General features: G+C 34.6%; 1 protein-coding gene across 1 annotated transcript; it reads left to right on the top strand.

Annotated features, from left to right (window-relative positions):
• The first annotated feature begins 1,658 nt into the window (after positions 1-1,658).
• LOC106060283 (uncharacterized) lies at positions 1,659-14,575 on the top strand. Its single transcript, XM_056009990.1, has 9 exons — positions 1,659-2,608; positions 4,221-4,426; positions 5,339-5,552; positions 6,723-7,010; positions 7,694-7,801; positions 10,619-10,723; positions 11,163-11,270; positions 12,418-12,522; positions 13,522-14,575. The coding sequence occupies exons 1-9, from the start codon at positions 2,530-2,532 to the stop codon at positions 13,578-13,580; spliced, it is 1,272 nt and encodes a 423-aa protein (XP_055865965.1). The 5' UTR covers positions 1,659-2,529; the 3' UTR covers positions 13,581-14,575.
• Positions 14,576-18,853: the final 4,278 nt, after the last annotated feature.

An 18,853-nucleotide genomic window follows, 5' to 3' on the forward strand; every position in this document is an offset into this window, starting at 1 on the left:
AAGCGTTTCCTCTGGGCACCTCTATTACGTCGACCACCTTTCAGCTCACAAAAAAAAAAAAAAGACTGCTTTTGGCATACGTACATCCCCCATGCGGGATTCGTGCCCTGCCCAGCGTAACTGTTGGACCATAAGAAGTCCCCCTATACTGTACATAGCGTCGATCACAAGGACATCGCTGTGTGTAGTGTCGTCTTGCCAACGTATGTCCATGATAGAGCTCAGGCATCTTTGGTAAAAGCATTCAAGTAGGCTAATTTGCTTTCTGTTAAGCACCCATACAAATAAGTTATTTATCAGCTGTTAATTAACTTTCCAATCTATTAATGGATAATTCTGGCTTTCTAAAACTGAATTTTTCTACTCTTTAGGGTAGTCAGTAACCTTTAGCCGTTGTTATTATAAAATACAGACGTTACTTGCAAAAGAAGATGATTATGGCTTACGCGTGTCCCTTGGTCAATCTAGTCATGCATGTTAAAATCAAAGACCTAAACTCTGCCAAGTAATTTTTTTTCCTGGCTGACTCAAGCAACCCATTCCGTACTCTAATAGCACTAGGGAAGAAGGAGTGTTTGTATGCATTTGTTTAACCATATGGGACAAGGCATATTCCTTTATCTTTGTTTCTTTCTGAGTGTTTTATTAGGTTCCGTTTTCGTATTTGAAGGTTATAGCTCAGTGTTTAATTGCTACTTTAAGTAGAAATTTTCTATCCTGAAGGGTGTCTAAATTTAATAAATTTTTAAACTAATCTAATCAAATGTCAATATTCGTTTGTTATGAATCTCACTGCTTTATTTTGTGTCTGCCATGGTGTTACTTAGTAGTCCTGAGTTGATACTTAAACACAATTTTATTTTTTTATGTTCCAAATGTAATACTGGTGGATACTTCGTTGCATAGCGTCCGTGTGGCTAAGTTTGTTTCAATCTTAAACTGAATATTTATAACATTTCCTAAACAAAATGAATACTTTTAAAGCGTATAAGAGACACAGAGGAATGTATCGCTATACACTGCAAAGAGTTCACTGAAAGCTGTCACGTATCCGGACACACAGTTTCAACTGAACGAGATGTTGAGAGTAGTGGGGAGGTCACTAAGTTCATCAAACAGAGGCTGAAGTGAAGTGTTTGATTTGTGGTCATTTACATTTCTACCTTTCTGCTTTCTACAACAACCCTCACCTGACAGCTATTTTTAGATTCTCTCTCTCTCTCTCTCTCTCTTTCTCTCTCTCTCTCTCTCTCTCTCTCTCTTTCTCTCTCTCTCTCTCTCTCTTTCATTGTGTGTCCTTAGAAAAATGTTGACAATGTTCGTTACTGTTTTTTTTTAATCTATCTATCTATCTATCTATCTATCTATCTATCTATCTATCTATCTATCTATCTATCTATCTATCTATCTATCTATCTATCTATCTATCTATCTATCTATCTATCTATCTATATGTTGGACTTCAACGTGATTTCTTTTGCTAATACCGCACTTATATTGCGAATCTATCAAAACCGTTTCAAAATTAAGCACCAATTAGGTAAGAGAAACCTGTGTAGAAAATGTCATGTTAATTAATTGTGCGGCTCTAGACATTCCAAAATCTATGTATGTATCAAATCTATGTATCCATCTATGATTAGAAGTATGTATCTCTACCTAATTTCTTTGAATTCTTAGCTCTCAAACACATGGCCGTTCCCATGTGGAAAGTACGGTCCCATTTGTAAAATGAGCCGAATGCATCACCCTCTTCATTCTCAATGACAAGCCTTATTGGTTTTAGAAATTTGCACACAGGGTGTAGGTTGACACGATCTACCATGAATTTTTACGTAGGCGCAAAATGACTTACGAATGGCGCTTTTATTTCCATGCTCTAGTTTGTCTTTAAAACTTTATATTCAATCACTGAAATTCAGACAATAAAACGCATTAAAGGAAAGAATCACCTATATTTAACAATTCGTTTTTTTTTTTAATATCTTGTAATAACAGGAATTAACATTGTTTTAGCTATTCATCTGTGACGTGGTTCAGCCGTAGATGATTTGGTATCATTTATTGTTTTGAATAGCTCAAATAAGTTTCAGTGGATATAGAGTTTGTGAATTTCGTTTACACTTCATGAGAAAAACGGATTCATCTGGTGAAAATCTAGATTATGTACTAATTAGCTTTAGGTACATAGACACTTTACAGTATAAGTGTCAAGCACGTTGTCCAACAAATATGAAAATTGTATTCTCATTTCAGTGGAGACATGTAGCGTAGGAAATGACGTGTGATTTTTGTTTCAGTTTGCGTTCCAAAATAACGTTATGACGTTTTATTTCTGTCAAAAATGTTAAGATTCAGAAGTGGTAGAAGTACATGAAAGTCATTGGCTATTATTCTTTCAAGTAGTTGACTCTTTGTTTTTATTTCAAAATGGCACATTTTTAGAGAAGATTTTATAACTAAAAAAGTCTACTTCAAGTGACTTGTCATGTTTAGCGCCAGATGTTGTGTTCTGTGACATAAGCTGTTATGAAAGTATCTAAAGAAGGCGGAGATATAATGAAGGAGTCAAGTTTTCTGAAGCTAATCCTAATCTCTTTTTTTATTGGTAAATATAACAATATACATATATATATGCTTGCATTTATCGATTGGATCAAATACTTTTCATGTTAGTTATTTAATCTCCTTCTCTCTTTTTTTTTCTTCCCATCACATTTGTGTTTTGTTTTGTTTTTAAATGAATATTTCTATATTTGTTTGTTTTTCTCTCTTTTGCTCTCTCTTTCTCTTTTTCTCTTTTTTTCTCTCTTTCTCTTTTTCTTTCTTTTGCTGTCTTTCTCTTTTTATCTCTTTCTTTCCCGTTTCGCTTCCTCCGTGTTTACACGTTATTGCTCCACTTTCCATTCTCTGATGAAGTTGACATTGTTCCTCACAAAATATAAATCAAATTTTAAAAAAGTAACAAATGGATCAATTTATTAGTGGTAACTAACTAGTTTGCTATAGATGAAGGGAAATAAATCTTACAGTATTGATACATATAAATATACAATACTTCATATTAGTTAAGCTGTGTATTTTTTGTTTGTTTATCAAATTAGACTTTTATATTTTGCTTAATTTCTTTCAATACCTGTAACTTTCTTTCTCTTTTTCACAGCTCTCCTTCTCTCTCATCAACTCTCTCTCTCTCTCTCTCTCTCTCTCGCTCTCTTTCTAATTCTCAGAGTTCTGTATCTGTTCTCTCTCATGAAATGCTCTGTTTCAACTCTCTCCCACTAAATTATTCACAAACTACCATGCGTGTCATAACCTGGAAATGTATTGGTGAAAACATTCCACTCGTAGCTACAGAACGGTAAGGGAGGAAAACTGATTTTCATTTTGACATGCACACATAGCCCATCGTTAACTGTTATTTATTGGTATCTTTCCTACTGTACTTTACTAGTTAGAATAACACATACATATATCTACAAACGTATGTTTATTTAACAAACCTACTTCCATTACATTGCTATTATTTGCTTAGCGAATCTAGACTCTCCCGTTGTCTTGTATTTTAAACCTACACACTAAACATAAGATCGCTGTATACATTGAACATTCAGTATCGTTCAAATAGTGCGGTGCATATTTATAACAGCTAAAAACAAAAACAAAAATTGTTTTATTTATGTCAAATTTTAGCTTGAGCCGTAACAGAATCTACTGAATCCAGATGACTTGACTTCAATAGTTATATTATAATTCTTTCATTTAATTAACGAATTATTCGAATAAGTTTATATACTTTATAAATACATTGGCAACAACTTGTTTGTGTGTTGATGTGGAAATGTGCGTGGTTTACATTGTATAACATTAATGCTAAAAGAGGCGTGGTGCTTGAGTGATCAGTATAGAATCAGAATAATCTTTATTGTCCGGAAGGAAATTTGTTTTACAATTTGTGCATTACATTAAACAAAACATTATAACTATAAAAAACTAAAAAGTACATTCACACCAGACTCACTCATAATTTACATGTGAAAAGTTTATACCAGATTGTTTCTATTTCATGATTTGATTGCCAGGGGAACAAAAGAGTTTTTTATCCTGACCTACGTAAATATTTTTCTATACTTTTTTTTTAGAGTACTATAGAGCATTCACTTTTCTCATTCCATCTATAGTATAACCTAAATACAATCTACGTAAATATTTTTCCTCAGACTGTGTTGCTCAGCACTCTAATGAGATTTTAAAGATATCCAAGTATAACAAAACATCATTGGAGTCATCGTGCCAGGAAAGATACGTTGATGAATCGGATAGTCTGGTGTACCTTGCAGTCCTTCAAACATCACATTTGAATATGTCTCAATTGTACGTTGCTCACTTCCAAATGGAGCAATCATTGTCCCAGAGTTTTGAACAAGTAAAATCTTGTTGAAAATATAGTTATTAAAATGTGTGTCTGTATGCAATAGAGTTTAAGCCTAAGCTTATAATTAAATAAATGCTTTTCCTTATAAAAGAGAATCAATAAAAAGCTAGTTTCTTTTTAGTGAATGCTAAGTACAGAATACTGAAAATACTTATTTAGCATCACAGAAACAGGGTTAACAACTTATCATCTTTTCTTGTGTCCCAGACATTTCTTTTAGTATTGAGGTGGCAGCGGTGATCATCCCATGAAGCATTCTTTCATTTGGGACGTTAATCCTAAGTTCAATATAGAGCCTTCACTTTTCTCATTTCATTACAAAACCGGAATATAATCTATTTTTAAAAAAATGTAAATAAAGAGTAGATTATTGTACTGAACTTAATCAGAAAATTATGAATTTTATAGTTAACTTTATAGTAAAAATATGATTAATATTTTAAAGTTAATGTCATTAAAATATTATGCAATATGGGTGTATTGCTTGATAAGGCTAGGAAAACATTTGGAACATTTGTTTTCTGTTTATTTATATTGTTTTGTGATGATATTTTGGGACGCGATGACTGATTGGTTAATCGCTGGCTTACAAACTTAGAGTCCTGGGTTCGAATCTCAGTAAAGACTGAGATTTTGAAGTTCGGACTGTTTGGGCCCCCCAGCGTCTTATGGGTTACCTGACTTACATTGGGGAAATTAAAGGCGGTTTGTCGTTGTGCTGGCCACGTGACACCCTGCTTGTTAACCATTGGCCAAAGAAACAGATGCGCTTTACATCATCTGCATTATAGATCAGAAGGTCTGAAATGGGAACTTAACTTTTTTACTCATTAGATTAAGAATCTTTAGTCAGAGTAAAAAAAAGTGTTTGAAATGTTTTGTTTCTCTCTGGCTCGCTACTAGATGTGCAGTGTCAAAGTGTGGAACAGTTCGTGTGAAAGTGACCACTCAAAGTCCAACTGCTACTGTCAGAGTAATGACGACGGAGTTCTCAGTTTAATTCTGAACATGACTGCCAACTTGGAGCATTCTGAGAGAACACTTCAATTCATTTTAAGCAACGCTACAAGTGGAGATTGGAACATGACTGCAGAAACAAAGTTACCAAAAGTTTACTGTAAATAGTTTCATTTTAGCCTTTTTTTTAGTTAGTTTATATTAATAGTCCTATATTTTACATGAGTAATGTGAACGAAGTAGGTCTAAATTGCTCTTGCCCCTCCTGTACTGGCACTTGTTGTACTAGTCAAGCTCCAAAAGTAAGCCGCCGACACTTGCAAAGTTTCCGCTCAAGCCATTTTTGGCGCTAGAAGCTAAGAAGAGAATTAAACAAAACAAGTAATTGTAAAATAATTTAAAAAAAAAAAAAGAAAACTAATCTGATATAGAGTGACATTGCATCACTTATTTTAAATCAATCTTTTAATAAGCATTTAGTAGTTCTAAACTAACCATAATGAACATGTCCACCGGTGGCGTAGCTTACTCCGCTATTTTGCAGGGCCAGCCTTAGGCCGCTGCAATCTATGGGTCCGCAGTGTGCCCAGCACTTTCATAGGACCTGCGCTAATTCTAGGTGTATAGATTATTAAATTAAACCATTTAACAACTTATAACAGATTTCCCGCAGCCTCCTAAAATCTCCTGAAATTGCAAAATATACGAAAAAGTCCTGGAAATATTAACATCTTTTGAAAACTCATACAAATCTCCTGAAATATATAGACAAAAATTGTCATTTTGGGGTGTCATTCAATATGGAAAACGCAAATCCTACGCGTGATAAAAAAAAGGCATTACGCAATACCCGTAATATTGGAATCTAGTGAAAGAAGTTTCTCGCGCCTCATACTAATGAAGAATTACTTGAGGTCAACAATTTTCAAAGATAGATTGAAACATTTGGTAGTTCTTGCTATTGAGCGTGATCTATGTAGTTAACAGAATTCTTATGATATACTGTATGACTGACTATCCCAAACGACATTTTGTTCACCCGACAATTCTTTCATCCTCAGTCGGTCACCAAACAAATCTTTTACCGACAACTGGTTCACCTGGTTTTCTGGACAACTGTTCAGACAACTGGTTCATCGAAGATGGTTCACCGACAATTAGTTCACCTGGTTTTCTGGACAACTGTTCAGACAACTGGTTCATCGAAGATGGTTCACCGACAAATGGTTCACATGACAACATTGTAGACTGACATTTGTTTGACAAACAATCGGTTCACCGACAAATACGTAACACTGTTGTACTAATCAGGAATAATGTCTACTTTCAGCGCCTGTTAATTTAACATTGCTGATTAACGGACAGAGTCAAGACAAATATATGTGCAATATCACAAAACCGACAGAAATAAGAGACGTAGAGATCACGTGGTGTGTTCAAAGTGTGTTAAACTACACGCTACACATTTCTACGAGATCTAGCACTATACTGAACTCATCATTTAATGGTTGTGTTATGTATACATTAACCCCCGCTGTGATATTTGAAAATGTTACAGTCTCTTATATTGAAGTGGACGATTGTCAGAGGCATCAGTCTTATAGGTGTAATATTTATTGTAAGTACATGTTCTATTTTTACATAGCTTATATTAATGTACTCGGTTTGTCTAGTACAACTTATGTACACGTTATTTCTCCCACTTCCTATTCTCGGATCAGGTTGAAACTTTGCACAATTATTCGTTGACCCTACCTAACAACCCATCTTCTTGTTCTTGAAAATGTCAGGTAGAGCCTTCAGCTCTTGGAACTCTAGGCCAGGCAAAGTAAACAAGAGCTCCCTCTCACCGGTTTGAATGAGAAAAGAGAACACTGTTCTGTCTATACCAGGTTAATCTGTGTAGGACACGCAATTTATGTAACGGCCCCTTGATGAACGGTGCCTGGGTGTGACAAGGCTGTGGGAGCTTTTTTACAACTTCGCGCAGTGCAATGAAGATGCTCTTACACCCCCACGGGAGTCTTGTTTTGCTACCCATTCGGCCTAATCGTTTCCTCCTACGATCGTTTCCACCCGGGCGCCCCTACGATGCATGGTAGCATGCCCGGGTAACAAAATATAAATCAATACAAATATTAGCCAATTAATCAATAAATTAGAGGTAATTCACTAATTTGTTTGATATACAAAAAAGAAATAAATTTTGCAGTATTGAGATATATGGCTGTACAGTTATTTTTCTTATATAAGCTTTGTTAAAACAGTTTTTTTTCAAATTTTTTTTTTGCTTTCTTACAGCTAGAGACAATCAAAACTCTTGTGTGGACATGTGCCAGGATGTTGTTCTAACCCACGTTGTGATTACTATCATAGTGATTTTAATATCTTCAGTCTGTATACTCATCAGTAAGTATTATGCGATCTTTATATAACCGCTACACTATTTATACGTCTTTTATGTTCCTATTTTATCAGTTCATGTATCAAAAAGATTTGGATGAAAATGTTATGGAACTGATTGTCTAGGCTGAAATACCTGTACCAGGAAATGCAATCTTCATTAATTTCTGTTATTGTTATCATTATTTTTTTTAAGAGGAATGTTATTTAAAAAAAAAGGTGACTTGTCATTTCATCCCCGGTCAATTCATCCCTGGTCACTTCATCTCCGGTCATTCTATCCCAGGTCACTTCATCTTGAGTCACTTCATCCCCGGTCATTTCATCCCCTGGTCATTTCCTCCACGTCTCTTCATCTCTGGTCACTTCATCCCAGGTCATTTCATCCCCTGGTCATTTCATCCTCAGTCACTTCATCCCCTAGTTATTTTCAGCATTTGATCATTTTCAGCATCTGATCATTTTATCTAACAAAGAGTAATTGTAAAAATCATAAGGGTATCAATATTTAATATGTTCATTTTCTATTTAAATCACAAAAAGTGTAACACATTAGATATGGATAAATATCAATAAACAAAATGAAATGACCGGTTTGAATTGACCAAAGATGAAGTGACCGCATTTTTGTGCGTTTTGTCTGTCACGTTTATATAGAAAAAAAAATCTTTTGAAAATTTGATGAACTTTTAATTTTCCTTCCAAAATATCGCAATAGTGTTAAGTATCTATAATAGATTGTTCCGGATGTTTGTATTTATAGTGAGAGAATAAGAGAATTCTAAATAAATCTAATACCGTTAATTACATTTTTTGGAATGGTCTCGTATGAAAATTAGATGTACCATAGCCTTGTGGAAAGATTTTCATACCATACTTTGGTGTTAAGATGTTGTTTTCCTTAAAAATGGGAGCATAATATTAACGATAATTAGATTTTAAAACGTTTAACTCGAAAATGATATGTAATGTACCACAGAAGTGCGATTTTACATAGAGTTAAAAAATCCGCAACAACCGATATTCATAAATAAGAAGATTATTTGTTTTATTTATTCGAAGAGGGATTTCAAGCAGTTATTTGTGTTAGTAGAGTTTTCAAATAAAATTTGGTACAATTTTGGCGACAATTTAAAAGAAAATTTAAGTAATGTAGTTTGATTTCTTTTTCAAAACCCAAACCGAACATTCTTTAGTATTCTTTACAAATAAAAAAAAAACTTCTGTTATTTTTCAGCAAGAAAATTCATTGATAAATTAGTCTAAAAAGTGTTTTTCATATAATCGTTTCTAGTAAATTACATTATTATTTTAAAATCATTAACAACCTATTGTCCATATTTTTGAAAAAAAGTCATTTTAAAAAATGTTTTAAGTTCAAATACGGAACAATTGGATATCAATAAACTATAGTAACCTATTGTACAAGAAAATAAGGGTAATATGTAAGTTGATGATGCTATTTCAAATAATCATTTGACATTTTTTTTATAAAACAATATCCAGAACAACTTCATAGATAATGTAATATAAATCATTTCTATGCTATATTTACTTTAAAAAACCGAAACAATATATAATTGATCATTTGTTTTTACAACGTTTAAGCACGGAATTTAAATGTAATATAAGTTGGAAGAGCAAACAAACATTCTTTGGCATTGATTTGGTTTTCACAAAAACATCAGGAACAATCTATTATAGATACTTAAAACTATTGCAATATTTCTGAAGGAACATTAAAGGTTTAATCAGATTTTCAATAACTTTCAGTGTTGTTTTTTCAAAAAGTGACGGACAGACCGACCAAGAGACAAACGCACAAAAAATAAGCGTCTTTAATTCTGATGGGGGCATTAAACAAAAAAATAAATAAAATCTGATAAAAAAAATGTGAGGGAACTATTTGGTACCAGGGCCCGCATCTGCTTGTCACGCTACTGCACGAAAGTCGCTGCATAAAAAGTACATTTTAAAATATGTGCATGATATTTACATACAAAGTGAATTCTTAGCCTTTATAAACAAACATAAATATTTTCTTTTAATTTTAGCAGCTAGTTGACCATAAAAAAAAGCCTTTAACTAATATTTATATTTGTTATGAACATTTCGTGTACATTTTATAAATATATTTGACTTCATGATACTGAAAATACACAGAATATTGTCTTTCTTTAATAACATATTTTTAACATTACCTCCCTTACATTTATGTAATTGTTTTAGAATTGGTGTATTTTTATGAACTAATCGCTTCTATAATTAATGTTATAAACTAAACGTTTGCTTTTAGAAAACCAAAAGTAGCCGTTGCACCGAAACTTTTCAAGCTGCATCGCATGGTTAAAAATATTTTTCATTTTTTTCTTCTAGTTTTCGAGATATGATTGTGACGGATGGACATTTTGCACAAACCTAATGGCGGCTTTTCCCCTTATGGGGGCTGCTAAAAAACATTTAAAATTGTATAATATTAGTAGTTATAAAATACTATTTTTAAAAGCTTGAGAAAGATTCATGTAAGGAAATGAAAAGTAAGCAAGAATTGGAACACAGGCACTATATAGCATGTAATGTTGCGATTTATAAAATCTGCGAAACCGGTTTTATTTTGTAACTATCAGTTTGTATGTAGTAGTTGATATATTACAAGCATTTCTCATTATATGTTGTTGGTTTTAACTGTCTGTAAAGCTATTTTATATTTGATTTGTTTCGTAGGTTTTTTCAATCAGTCTTTTCATATACAGACTAAAATTCATACTTTTGAAAAATAAATAATTCTAAAAGGTTTTAATAGGGTTTCTTGTATTTTTTCAGCTTTAAAAGACAACGGCACGCCCATCAATCCTCTACTGATTGTTCTATTTGTATCTGTCATTGCTCAGATTATTCTAGTCATCATCGCTGCTACTTCTATAGAATGTAAGCTGCTGTTATTCCTTATATATTTTTATTACGTTTATTTAAAAAGAACTGCTCTTTTCAAATTTAATTAATTCTACTTTGATACAAATGTTGATTTAACTTTAAGCCTAAAACTTTATTATTGTCTCTTGAAAATTTGTATCAATTATTAAATTTTAATGAATTTTAGTTTCCATACATGAATTAATGTGATGAAAAGGCCAAAACGGCTTGGCCACGGCTTACCAACCCAACCAAGAGGCTCAAGTTCAAATCGCGACCCGAGCAGAGTTGTGTTTGTGCAGCGACTCAAGAAATTACAGACACCCTCCCCACCCCCAACTGGTCCACAAAGAGATTGGACCATATCACACTTGGCATGCTATAATCATATGAGATACACTACATAAAAGCTATTTACATTATATATATATATATATATATATACTTACAACAGATACTGGTGATACAGCTTTACACATATGGAAGATAATGGCAATTTATCAAAGTGCAACTTACTTGTTGTTTATCATTATAGAGTTTGTACTGCTATGTACACATACAAGTGAGTATGTTTATGTAAAGGAGTCCTAAATAATTTTTTTTAAACACCTGAAATATTCATTAGCCTGTTTCTATTAACATTTATCGTACAATTACAGTCAAACAGATAATCATTTTCTAATTGTAAGATCAGATGCACATTAGAGCTATGTGAACTCATGAATATTGTATTATTAACGAAACATGCTTAGATTACTTCGTTAGAACACGTGAAAGGAGTGAGCAGTGAGTTTGAAGGTCGCCTTGTCCGCGTACAAGGACAGACCGATTGCTGCACACGAGCCAGTTCTCTCTATATCAGATCCTCGAACGTAACATTCATAAAGACTGTGATTTACTGTTTCTACTTCCTCGATGCAGTGGCGACACCGTGTGTGGTAGTTTTCTTGAAACCGTCCGAATGGGACAGTGACCTACTCGGATCTGGGCTACGATGGCATGATTAAGTTGCCACCACCATCCTATAAGTCTGGTCTACTCCACTGCCTATGAAGCTCACAGCCTTTGTTGTGTTGGAAGCGTCCCAGCCATCGTACCAAAGTGCCAACAATCAGCTGGGGATCGTACACCTTCAGAAGTGCACTGTTCATCTCGCACGAATGCTGTCTGGACCGCGGTTTTTACCCTGTCTTGTTCGACCGACCACAAATAACCAAAGCGCGTGGTCAATAACCGGTGTTCTTAAAATTAATATTGTTTTTTTCTACTTTGGCCTGTCGCGACTCTACATTCTCTGACCGGCAGACAGGGCTATATCTAATACATTAGCACTACCATTTCGCACAATGGCCGAGCAATGTAAAGCGATAATAGTCAGTTTGTATTTGTTCGTCCATGGCGATTGGGAGAATTAGTTATGAAATGACCGGGGAGGAAGTGACGAGGATGAAGTGACCGATTAAGATGAGATGACTGGGGATGAAGTGACTGGGGATGAAGTGACTGGGGATGAAGTGACCGGTGTTGAATTGGCAGGGGATGAAGTGACCAGGGATGAATTGACCGGTCACCAGTCGTGTCAGTACATGAATGAATCAGGGCCCTTGTGCATATAATATAGATTGAAATCATTATGTTCTCTATGACCAAACAATTTAACTAAAAAAAACTTTACAAGTAAAAAATGTGTCATTAACCTTGTGTTTCAGAAATCGATCGCTATTGTATAGATGAACCCTGGGTCTATTTGATTATTTTAATATGCATTCAATCTTTGGTTGGATCAGTATGTCTTCCATTTATCATTAAATATTGTAAGTATGGTTTTATTCATCAATGACATTTTATATCACAAAGCCATTTTCTTTTCTGCACTGTTCATTGGATTACTCTTACTGACTACAGTGATAACATAAAAGTCTTTGTCTCTTATAGATATTAGATCTAAAGCAATAACAGTATAAAAGTATTTATACTTGTCTTTTGTTTCTACCTGTATTTAACTACTTTAAAAAAGGAGAACGAATCTAAAATGTTAAACTTTAATCAAACAGAAGGCTACTTTAATTCAGTTTCAACAAAATATTCACAATAGTTCTTTCACAACCATAAGTGAGCGACAGGGTAACCCATTATCGAGATCATGCTTTCTTTGTTTAATTTATATGGATTTTACGTAGAGCGATCGTAGTTGTATTACAAAGCTTATATCAACTCGCTCTGTTTGTCTCTCTTTTAGTGCAGATAATCAAACGTACACACAATCTACCTAACACCCAATCTCGGATTAAACTTCAGACTTTTTTCTTTTACCTTACAACAATAAACACAAAATTAACCAAAACATTGATAATTAATTGTTATGTTAGGTGTTTTGAACAAGGGAAAGAAATCGTACTAGACCAATGTGGTGGTATAAGTTTAATTAATCCCCTTTAGAACTCTGGCGCCCTGATTAAACTTTTTTTTTAATGCATTTAATAAACGATCACGTAAACATTCACAATTATACCCCTTCTTCCCTCGACCTTTACAACTGGTCAAGGCAAGAAATAGGGTCATAGGGCTTTGAGAAAGCTAAAAGCTAAACAACAATTGGTAAATATTTCAAATCGCAGAGATTTGTTATGTCTAGGTCAATGAAACGTATAATCCCATGACTTATCCAAACTAATTGATAAAATTACAATTTACATAAGCTTTTTTTTTTTTTTCTATTATATACTTTTTTCTTGGCTAGTTTAGATTTGAAATATAGTTAGAAAAGCCCAAGTTTTATTTCTGTATACTAATACGAGTTTTTTTCCCTTCAGTAATGAAGAAAAAACCAGAGAAAGACATAGAACTGACGTACATTGGTAGAAGGCAGTAAACGAGGAGAACACAAGTGATACAAGTACATTGTCTCACTCACTAAAGTTGTCTGTTTTTGAACATCAATGCTTTATGAACAATCAAGATTATAAATTTTAGGCAGCATTAATTAGCAATTATTTGTTTGTGCTTGCCTGGATGTGGCAAAATATGTGGGTCACAGCTAGGGCTGCGTGGCCACGGAAATACTGCATCCCTTTTTAATCTTCGGAATTAAAAGCAAGCCTTATTATTATTATCATTAGTTAGCAATTATCGTCTGCAAGAGAATGTAAGTATTGGCATTACTGCAGTGGCAATATAAACCATTGTCACTGTTTGGGCAGGTTGCCTCATAATCTTAAATGAACTTTGTTTATATTTGCTTAATTTCACTTTACATGTTTTTCCTTTGATTTCAGTCAGTAGCACTTAGGCATTCTTTTTCTTTCTTTTTTTTTAAATTGATTAAATTGTGTCTAATTATTTAAAGGCTATTGTTTTGCTAAAGGAGTTTCAGTTTCTGATACTTATAGTTCAGCAATCTGAATATACCTGGAAGCATTGCCTAGTTGAAAAATATTTTGATATATGCTGTCTAATTCCAGTGTGTAAACTACAGGGCAGACAGCGAGCTGGTTACAGGTGTGTATAGCTTCACGCTGGACAGTTTAAAGTCAGCCACCAGGGAAAGGTTAACTGACTTTAGATTACAAGAGCGCTGTGAACAAAACAACAGACATATCCAGATATAGCTATACATTTCTTAAACTTATTAAAGGGTTAAGACAGAGAGTACGATAGAAGGAAGGTGGGTCAAGAAACCTCTTGGTAACTATGGAAAGGGGATATTTTAAAAAGCTTGGAGATGCTAATAGGAAGGAAAGATGGTCGCTACTTATCGAACACGATTGGTCAGTCTTCGATCAATATTATTATAAGTTCTGCATCCATATTTTATATTTGTTTCAGGTTTGAGTTTGAAGGTATTAAACCCAATACAATTACAACTAACACTGTGTTACTTCTTTGTGTTCTAGTACTGATTGAACTATATTAACGACACCTCCCAAATCAGAAAAAAATGTCAGATGATTGTGGAGAAAATGCCGTCCAAGTATTGTAGTCAATGTCTGCCTAGGACACCCATCCAAATGTTGTTCATTGTATCTGCCTAGTACACACATCCAAGTGTTGTACTCTGTATCTGCCTAGGACACCCGGCCAAGTGTTGTATTCTGTATCTGCCTAGGACACCCGGCCAAGTGTTGTACTCTGTATCTGCCTAGGACACCCGGCCAAGTGTTGTACTCTGTATCTGCCTAGGACACCCGGGCAAGTGTTGTACTCTGTATCTGCCTAGGACACCCGGCCAAGTGTTGTAATCATTTCCCACTCGAGCATTGAAGTCCCAGATTACTATGAGTTATCTGTTATGAAACACTTCATTCACTGTTCGACTTATTCCCAAGTAGTACGAATGTAGGTGATCAATTCAATGGTAATAGAACGATATGGACTACGTACGATAAAGAAAAACGTTCCTGCACCCACAACTCTCGACTAGCTCCGCTCCGACTCTGAACATAGTAGCACTTTCAGTCTCTGTGTCCAATCCTCAACTAGCTGTACAGTCCTGTCACCATACACTTTAAACTCACACATCTCATCTACAGCTACACACATTCACGTGCAAGCCATGGTAAAGTAAAACTATACATTTAACCTTATCCTGAATGATAGCAAACACAGTTTGTAACAAAAGGACCTATGCCAACATATCTTCTATCTAGCATCTAGAGACATCAGTAATGTTTTTATGCCTGTGATAGACAGAAGCGTTAAAAAATAAACAAACTAAATGTTTTTAAATGCAAAGGAAAAAAATAAATGGCATTAACCACGCTTAAGTACAACTTACATTTGCTTTTTTTTTTAAACAGTAGGTTAATGTACTTTGTTTTACAATATTTCGTGTTGTAAAACATATAGAATATATCACAAAGAAAACAAAGCTAGGTTTTCTATAATCCAATGAAAAGACATTGAATGTGGTATAGATTAGTCAGCTCTCTGTTTGTTACATATTTGAATAATCAAATACAATAATCTAAACAAATTTAATAGCTCACATATTACACATTCAAATACAAGCCCTGGACAAGAATGTAAATGTTGATATATGTAATTCAGATTTAAGCATTATTTTTAGCGGCTTCCGAAAGGGGAAAAGATGCTATTAGTTTTGTGTGAAATGTCTGTCCTCTGTCCGTCCGTCCCATTTAGATCTCGTAAACTAGAAAAGCTAGTGAAAATCAGACATCACAATATTTTAGACCTTTCAAAGTTCTGATGCAACGGCTACTTATTTCTATTCTGAAAGCGAAAAATCTAATTTTTTAAATCATTTATGCAAACAGTTTTTATATAAAAAATTTACCACTTTTACAACTATTAACTATAAAACACTCAAACATTTGAGGCACTTTATTAGGGGAGGCAACACATTTTCATATATTTAACACATTTATGCAAACGGTTGTAGATTTTTTGTCACAAGTTTTGTTTTTATATTTCTATTGTTAATTATGTTAGTGCTGTTATACTAAGTACTATATTTACACAAAAACAAATGTTTACTATTTTTTAAGAGAAAAAATCTATTTAGTATGCATTATAAGTTAGACATAATTTAAAACAAATAGTAATCTTGTAAACTCCATTTTTTAAAGAAATTATCAGAGGCATTGCCCATAATACGGCCCTTGCTTGAGGTTTCCACTATCCTAAAAAAAAAAAGGTTCCTATTAAGAGATTGAGTCTTTTATAAAGCAATTACATCAATAATAAGATTTCAGTTAGGCCAGGGGAGGCGCGGTAGCTAAGCGGTAAAGCGCTTGGCTTCCGAACCGGGGGTCCCGTGTTCGAATCCTGGTGAAGACTGGGATTTTAAACTTCGGAATCCTTGGGCACCTCTGAGTCCATCCAGCTCTAATGGGTACCTGACATTAGTTGGGGAAGGCAAAGGCGGTTGGTCGTTGTGCTGGCTACATGACACCCTCGTTAACCGTAGGCCACAAAAACAGATGAACCTTACATCATCTGCCATAAAGACCACAAGGTCTGAAAGGGGAACTAGTTAGGCCAAGGTTCACATCTAACTTTACATTCACTTTCACCTATCCTTTGATCTGCGGGACCGTTGGGGCACTACACAAGATCTGTTAACCTTCTTTCTCCATTCTTGTCTCTCATTGGTCTTTGATATAATTTCATTCGGATGTTCTTTCTGAAAATATTGAAGCCTGCCTGGGTGGACCACTTCGGGGGCCGATTTTGAGTTTGTGTTTCCACAGAAACTGTCTTTTGTAACCTTGTTTATATGTCATTTAGTTCGATCCATTTTTACATGTTCAAGAGACTATATTTAATTTTTGTTATCATGAACCTATTAGGAATAACCTTTTATAGTAACATAATAAAATAGCTTACGAAATCACAAACTAATAGAATAGAAAACAAATACTGAATAGAAAAATCGCACTAAAACATCTTTTAGACTTGAAATGCTTTTCAAATTGAATGGATACAAATTCTTTGAACTTCTATTCCTAGATGTGTGTTTGTGTTCTGTATGCAGTTTAAACTTTTTCTATTTGACAAGGACACATAACTCCTGAAATGACTAATTCTACACGCACATATAAACAACTTGAGGTACACATTCGGCTCAAAAGTGATATACTTTCATGTGGCTCTTGTGTTGAAATCAATCTCACCACACATCTCTAAGCCCCTATCGTGTAATCAATCTCACCACACATCTCTAAGCCCCTATCATGTAATCAATCTCACCACACATCTCTAAGCCCCTATCGTGTAATCAATCTCACCACAAATCCGTAAGCCCCTATAATGTAATCAATCTCACCACACATCTCTAAGCCCCTATCGTGTAATCAATCTCACCACACATCTCTAAGCCCCTATCATGTAATCAATCTCACCACACATCTCTAAGCCCTTATCATGTAATCAATCTCACCACACATCTCTAAGCCCCTATCGTGTAATCAATCTCACCACAAATCCGTAAGCCCCTATAATGTAATCAATCTCACCACACATCTCTAAGCCCCTATCGTGTAATCAATCTCACAACACATCTGTAAGCCCCTATCATGTAATCAATATCACAACACATCTGTAAGCTCGTATCGTGTAATCAATCTCACCACACATCTCTAAGCCCCTATCATGTAATCAATCTCACCACACATCTCTAAGCCCTTATCATGTAATCAATCTCACCACAAATCCGTAAGCCCCTATAATGTAATCAATCTCACCACACATCTCTAAGCCCCTATCGTGTAATCAATCTCACAACACATCTGTAAGCCCCTATCATGTAATCAATCTCACCACACATCTCTAAGCCCCTATCGTGTAATCAATCTCACAACACATCTGTAAGCCCCTATCATGTAATCAATATCACAACACATCTGTAAGCTCGTATCGTGTAATCAATCTCACCACACATCTCTAAGCCCCTATCATGTAATCAATCTCACCACACATCTCTAAGTCCCTATCGTGTAATCAATCTCACCACACATCTCTAAGCCCCTATCGCGTTATCAATCTCACCACAAATCTGTAAGCCCCTATCGTGTAATCAATCGCACCACACATATGTAAGCCCCTATCGTGTAATCAATCTCACCGTACATCTGTAAGCCCCTATCGTGTAATCAATCGCACAACACATCTGTAAGCCCCTATCGTGTAATCAATCTCACCACACATCTGTAAGCCCCTATCGTGTAATCAATCGCACAACACATCTGTAAGTCCATATCGATTAATCAATCTCACCACACATCTGTAAGCCCCTATCGTGTAATCAATCGCACAACACATGTGTAAGTCCTTATCGTGTATAGCTCATCAAACCTCTGTAGGTCCCTATCATGTAAATATCACCACACATCTGTTAGTCTCTATCGTGTATAGTTTTATGATTAGGCCCCCTTTTAACCTGAAATGTTTTCTCTTACAGCTGATGTTGAAATGGAGAATGCAGCCATATTGTTTTATTAGAGTCAATAAAGTTATTACACATGGCAATGAAAACATTAAACTTTTATTATTGGGACTTTTTATGATAGAATATTACCGTCTGTCGATGTAACAATTTTCCATCAAAGTTTTATTGTTTCTGGTTTAGTTATACTTTATATGCTAATCTTTTTTTTCAATTTTTTTTTTTTACTTTAGAAAATCATT

The sequence above is a fragment of the Biomphalaria glabrata genome, chromosome 14 (genome assembly GCF_947242115.1).
Source record: "Biomphalaria glabrata chromosome 14, xgBioGlab47.1, whole genome shotgun sequence".
Classification (NCBI taxonomy): Eukaryota; Metazoa; Mollusca; class Gastropoda; family Planorbidae; genus Biomphalaria; species Biomphalaria glabrata.